This window comes from Microtus ochrogaster, chromosome 15 (genome assembly GCF_000317375.1).
Source record: "Microtus ochrogaster isolate Prairie Vole_2 chromosome 15, MicOch1.0, whole genome shotgun sequence".
Classification (NCBI taxonomy): Eukaryota; Metazoa; Chordata; class Mammalia; order Rodentia; family Cricetidae; genus Microtus; species Microtus ochrogaster.
The window spans coordinates 2,404,841-2,411,264 of NC_022017.1; the positions used below are offsets into that span (position 1 = coordinate 2,404,841).

The window sequence follows — 6,424 nt, forward strand, 5'->3', positions numbered from 1 at the left end:
CGTTACCTAGAACCATGGCTCGTGTCTCTAGATGCTTCCTTGTCTTTGGCTTCTAGGGCAGGGCCTGCTCTCCTACCTCAGGCACGCACGTGCTGTGCGCTTATTCCCCAGGTGTGTCAGAGCAGATCAGCTGCAGTAAGTGGCAGAACAGTCAGACTGAGAGCATCTTGCTCTCCGAGGCCCAGCCCAGGGACGGGAGGGGATAAAAGTCTCGTGCCAGGGCCCCAGGGCAGAAGCACACACACTGTGACCATCTCCAGTCTGTCTGAAGCTGCGGGCCTACCTGTCTCTGCCATGTCTCTCTCCCCATGCCGAGCCCAGAGGGGCTTCAGTGCTCGCTCAGCGTGTTCTACTTTTTCAGGGGCTCGAGGCAGGGCTGGCTTCAGCAGCAGGAGCCTTAGCTCCTCTAGGAAATGCAGAGGAAGCTCTGGTGGGAGGGCCTGGGGGGCAGAGGCCAGGCAAGGGGTACGGTTTGTCCAGAGGAGTGGAGGCCCTGGTCTTTCCCAGTGCCCTCCGGGGGGCATCCAAGCGGTGACTGTCAACCAGAGTCTGCTGACCCCACTGAAGATTGAGGTTGACCCCCAGTTCCAGGTGGTGAAGACGCAGGAGACTCAAGAGATCAGAACCCTCAACAACCAGTTTGCTTCCTTCATTGACAAGGTGAGGGAAACACAGCCCCTGTTTCTGGGCTTCCAACAGTCACTCCAGACAAGATGACCTAGAATAAGGCACTCTGGCTCTTTCTGCCTCGCTTTGATGGCAAGGAAGTCCTCCCAGGGTTTAACTAGTGGCTTTCTGGTCTGCTGGGGCTCTGCTAGCCCATGGCTGGGCCCAGGGACAGAGAACAGCTGGGTAGTGGTGAGAAATCTCATCCCATCCTATCATGGATGTGCTCAGGACCTGTGGGAGGCTTGAGGCTCCTTGGCACAGGCAGGGATGGAGGGGAAGAGTAAGGGGCCCACGAGAGGGTCTTCGAAGCGTCTCCAGAGGCTGTGCCGGGGGAGTCTCAGAACCCTGTGTCTGGTTGCAGGTGCGCTTCCTGGAGCAGCAGAACAAGGTTTTGGAGACCAAATGGGAGCTGCTGCAGCAGCTGCAGGGGAGCCACAGCCCTCAGGGCCTGGAGCACATCTTTGAAGCCTGCCTGGCTCGGCTCAGGCAGCAGCTGGAGGAGCTACAGAGAGAGCGAGGGGCTCTAGATTCTGAACTGAAGACCTACCAGGATCAGGAGGAAGAGTTCAAGTCCAAGTAGGCAACAGGGTTCTTGTGTGGTATCTAGGGGGTGGTGTGAGCACTCTGCCCACCCGAGCGTCTTCCGCGTGTCCAGCACCCAGGGCTGCTCGACAGACCTCCGTTCCATCGTTGACTGCCCTTTTCCTGCTACTAGGCTTACCTGTAATATGTAGAGGACCCCCCCTCAGCCCCCCAGGCTTGGAGAGGAATGGTGGAAATATTGAGGTCTCTTTCCAGAGGGCTGAGGCCTAGACTCAAGGGCCCATGTGTCTGGTCAGGACAACACCTTGCTGTCTTTCTCAGGAAATTCCTGTTTAGCAGGCTGTGGGGCTGACGTGACTCAGATGTCCTCTGGTCTTGGGTGGGGGCAGTCAGTTTAGTGCACCCATCCCCAGGCCCATGTTGTGATTTATGGCTGCACTGTGGTGCTAGGCTCTCTACCTAAGCAGCCTGGTAGTGCAGGCAGCCCTGGGCTGAGGGGTGGTGAGGGCTGGGAGACGCCTTCTACGTCTCCCAGTCTCCCAGTCTCCCAGTCTTGGCTTCTACTGTTGCAGTCTGGGAAAAGGTCATTTCCCTTTGTGGTCTCCAGGGCCTCTGGGAAAGGAACAGGTGGGGTAGGGAGAGAGGCACCCAAGGTTTCAGGTCTGAGTGGAGAATCTTGTCCCCCACTTTCCCATGAAACCCATGTTGCCTGCTCAGAGGCATCTGAGCACTTGGAAAGCCATTAAGACATGTGACCTACTGTTCTGTGGGATGTTGGCTGACACAGGGGTATAGCTAGGGTGTGACAAACCCCTGCAGGGAAATGGGAAAAGGGTCAGTGGGGGCTTCTGACTTGGGGCCTCTGAAGTGACAAGGACACTCAGGGAGGTATGGAGGTGCAGAGTGCAGGCTGGGCTGTAGGTAGGAAGTGTGGGGGTACAGAGTGCAGGGTGGGCTGTAGGCAGGAGGTAAGGGGGTGCAGAGTGCAGGGTGGGCTGTAGGCAGGAGGTATGGGGTGCAGAGTGCAGGGTTGGCTGTAGCTCTGACGTGGTTTTTGACTGTCATTTTCCATTTACAGGTATGACCAGGAAGCTCACAAGCACGCCTCAGTGCAGAATGACTTTGTGGTCCTTAAGAAGGTGGGAGATGCTCAAATGCACCGCCCAGAAAGCCCCCACCAAGCCCTGAAGCCGGTCCTAGGCTGGCAGGGTCTAATGTGGAGATACTGACTGAGGACAGGTCGTGACTCTGCATGCAGTCACCCTCTGCCAGAATGGGGCATTTCCCTAGACACAGGCACTTAAAGACAGATCTGAATGAGATGCTGTTTGCCGGGCGCTGGGCTTGCTGTGAAGGCAGGGGAGGAAGAGCAGACAGCACAGTAGGGTGGGGGTCAAGCAGGAATTGTGTCCCTCAGATAGTGCAGAGCAGGGCCTAGTGGGGAGAAGAAGGGGGCTCGGACAGTGGCACGGGTGTCCGAGAGAAAGTGTGAGGTTCATGGTTTCTGTCTTGCTGTCCTCAGGATGTGGATGAGGTTTTCCAGAGCAAGATGGATTTGGAAGGCAAGCTGGAGTCTCTGAGAGAATACATCTGCTTCTTGACACGTCTGTATGAAGAAGTAAGGACCTGTGAAGGACAGGGAGAAATGGCGGGAGGGACAGGATGGGCAGGCTCCCTGTGGCCATGGGGGGAGCCACAAGGGCGGAAGTCTCCTAGGATAGCTTTCGTTTGTGGTCATTCATCATTTGACCACCAGCTACTAAGCACTAGTGTGAGACTCACCAACGAATAACCAGTCAAAGCCTTCATGGTAGCTTCTATGAGGAGCTGGACAGAGCACCCGTCTTAGTAAATGCAAATTGCACTCTGTTAGATGGTGATGGGTGCTACAGAGAGCGGGGAGAAGGTTGGGAACGTGGGTAGGTGGCGATTGCAAGTGAGCCTTGTGTAAAAGGTAAAACAGGCTGAAAAGTGATGGAAGGCAGAGAAAGTGTGAGGTGGCCAGTGTGGCTGCGGCAGGGGGATTGTATGGAGGAAGGTAGGGTAGGAGTGAGAGGGGGGTGACAGGGATAGGTGATTTGGGGCCTCATGGGTAATTTTCCTTTACTGTCCACACTGCGAGTCACTGGAGACCACCTCAGTGGTCCTTACTCTGAAAATTTGTCCTATCACTGGGCGATGGGCAAGTGCGTGGACATTCAGACATCTTTCTCCTCTCAGGACAGGACAGGGAGGCAGGGTGGGAGTCACTGAGTTGATTTCTCCCACAGGAACTGAGACAGCTGCAGACTCAGGCAGATGACATGTCTGTGGTGCTGTCCATGGATAACAACCGTTGCTTGGACTTCAGTGACATCATTGCCGAGGTCCGTGCCCAGTATGAGGAGATCACGCGGACGAGCAAGGCTGAGGCAGAGGCTGTGTTCCAGACCAAGGTGCTGTGGCCTGAAGAGCAGGCTGAGGCTGACGGGGTGGTCACACTCACATCCCAGGGAGGTCCTATTGGGGCAGCTTCAATGACATCCTTCAGGTTCAGAGCTCAGAGGGTTTGGCGGTGTCCGCAGATCAGGAGGGGACAGTGGCAATAAAGTAGGAGATAGCTTGGACATCTATAGGCAAGTTTGCATGAGCTTTGCAATGTCCACGCTGGGAAAATGTAGACATCAGGAGACATCTCAGGGTGGGAAGATGGGCAGGTCCCTGATTCTGGAGTGAGAGCTAGCCGTCGACTCAACCAATGGTGTTACCTTTGTGCACTCAGTACCAGGAACTTCAGGCATCAGCCCAGCTTCAAGGGGACAACATAAAGGAAGCCCGAATGCAGATTTCCCAGCTTCGGCAGGCCGTGCAGAGGCTGCAGAGTCAGATTGCGAGCCTCAAGAAGCAGGTAGGATCTCCGTGTCTTCTGTGGCATCCACCTTCTGCTTGGTGCCTCTGTCCTCCACTGCGCGTTGTTTCCTTCCCAGGCAGGAGTGTAGGAGGATGTGTAACTGGCTGGGACTCAGAGACAGATCTTCAGGTCACCTCTGAATTGACTTTACCAGTTCCCTGTGAACGCCAGCCTGCACGCTGGCTTTTACTTACAGTCTCCGTTCAGGTGAACGTCTTGCTTCTGCCTCCTTGGAGAGAGGGTCGGTTTAACTGTTGCTTCATCTCCTCTTTTGACTTCCTCTGCAAGCAAACAGGAACTTAAGGTCAAACACTGACTTCTTTGGTTTCCCTTTGGGAAAACGTATGTGAGACAGAAGAGCAAGAAAGGGAGATGGGCCTATGGGTGATCTCACAGAAGGTCGAGGAGATCTGAGGTGCCCCGTTCTCCCAGATGGGAAGGGTGATGACTTACTAGCTATCAATGTTCCTCACTGTTCCTCATTCCTCATGTTCCTCAAAGCCAGATTTGAGACCCATAGCGGGTGATAAACATAGAGTACATACATCAGAATATATATGTAGGGGCACATGCCGCTGTTATATGGGTAGGGATATTGGAACTTCCATCCCATCCTAATGATTGCACAGCAAGTGCTCCTAACCAGCATCATCTCTACAACCCCCCCAATATGCATTTTATTTAAAATTAACTTTATTTGTGTGGGTATTTTGCCTGCAATAAGTCTGCATATCATGTGTGTGCCTGGTAGCCATGAAGCCCAGAAGAGGGTGCCTAATCCCCTGGAACTAGAGTTACAGATAGTGTGGGCCACCATGTGGGTGCTGGGAATTGAACCCAGGTCCTCTGGAAGAGCAGTCAGAGCTCTTATCCACTGAGCCATCTCTTCCCTCTCTGCTTCTTTATTCATCTATTTACTCTTGTTTTATGTTATTTGAAGTTTTGTTTGCATGGACATCGGCACACCTGGTTTTCAAGTAACAGCCCCGAGGACCACAGCCTCGCACCTGTGCTTTCCCCGGGAGAGCCCTCTCCGTTTCCTGCACAGGTCCACGAGACAGACCTTTGCATACTGACTCAGTGCTGGGTCCATACTCAGCCACCCATCACCTTTCTGAGACATGGACAAACGGTCTGGTTCCTGGTCTGGGGTATTTGTGTGGGGACAGAGCAGTGACAACCTCTGGAGGATTTCTTCCGTTCTGCATCTGAGATGATGCTGAGTCTCCCACACACCTCTGCTTCAGTGTTCAGTGACACAAATTAAGGACTCAAATTAAATACCATGGGCTGTCATGAGATGCTTAACTGAATTGAAGACCCTGCTTCCAAAGATCATGTTCTGAGGTTCTGGGTGAACACAAAGATGTTGGGGGACCCCAGTGAACCCTCTGCCAAGGCAAAAAAGCCTTTAGGCAATATTTTCCTTTAGGGTGCAAGGGGCTGGGCATGGGGTGGTCATGCATAATTTTGAGCTCATGAAATTAGGGTCTATCTGGGTCTTCAAATTATACCCACGGTGGTTGTTTTAAGAGGCCCTGCCAGGTTTCCTGTCACTTCCTCCCTTTCTCTACCCCCTTCCAGAATGACAGTGTGCAGTCGGCCATTGCTGATGCTGAGCAGCAGGGGGAGATGACTCTGAGGGATGCCAAGGCCAAGCTGGATGAACTGGAGGATGCTCTAAGAATGACCAAGCAGGACATGGCCCAAATGCTGCGCGAATACCAGGAACTGATGGGCACAAAGCTGTCCTTGGATGTGGAGATTGCCACGTATCGAAGGCTGCTGGAGAGTGAGGAGTGCAGGTGGGGATCTGGAGGGACCCAGGGATGGAACTGTGCTGGGGGAGAATGGCCAGTGCAGGCCTTCTTTGCTAGAGGGCATTCTGCGAGATTTTCTTGCCCTAGAAGTCACAAATGGCAACCACTTCCTTGGGAGGGATTTTATATTGGGGATTGCATTCTTTACAGCCTTTCTTAGCACTGTCCCCCTGTCTTTCTTCCCTCAGGATGTCTAAGGAGTACATCAGCCAGGTCACTGTCTGTGAGTATGAGGGGACTTGGAGAGTAGGGTTACCTTGGGGTGCTGAGGACCCTGCTGTGACCCTACTGTATTTCTTGGCAGCCACAGCAGAAGGCAGTGTTGTCCCTGGAGGAGTTTGTGGAGGCCAAGTGATCATACCTGGAAGAACTGGAGGAGGCCAAATGATTGTGCCTGGAAGAACTGGAGGAGGCCAAGTTGTAATACCTGGGGGAGATCATAGAGGCCAAATGGTTGTGCCTGGAAGAGTTGATGGAGGCCAAATGGTTGTGCCTGGAAGAG

General features: G+C 53.6%; 1 protein-coding gene across 1 annotated transcript in view; it reads left to right on the forward strand.

The window, feature by feature from the left end:
* The first annotated feature begins 294 nt into the window (after nucleotides 1-294).
* Nucleotides 295-6,424, forward strand: part of Krt78 (keratin 78) — a 7,016-nt gene continuing 886 nt past the window's right edge. The window contains exons 1-9 of the mRNA XM_026782801.1: nucleotides 295-660; nucleotides 1,031-1,245; nucleotides 2,291-2,351; nucleotides 2,735-2,830; nucleotides 3,483-3,647; nucleotides 3,974-4,099; nucleotides 5,687-5,907; nucleotides 6,111-6,145; nucleotides 6,227-6,268. Of these exons, the coding sequence (XP_026638602.1) occupies nucleotides 295-660; nucleotides 1,031-1,245; nucleotides 2,291-2,351; nucleotides 2,735-2,830; nucleotides 3,483-3,647; nucleotides 3,974-4,099; nucleotides 5,687-5,907; nucleotides 6,111-6,145; nucleotides 6,227-6,268 (1,327 nt within the window). The remainder of the gene's footprint in view (nucleotides 661-1,030; nucleotides 1,246-2,290; nucleotides 2,352-2,734; nucleotides 2,831-3,482; nucleotides 3,648-3,973; nucleotides 4,100-5,686; nucleotides 5,908-6,110; nucleotides 6,146-6,226; nucleotides 6,269-6,424) is intronic.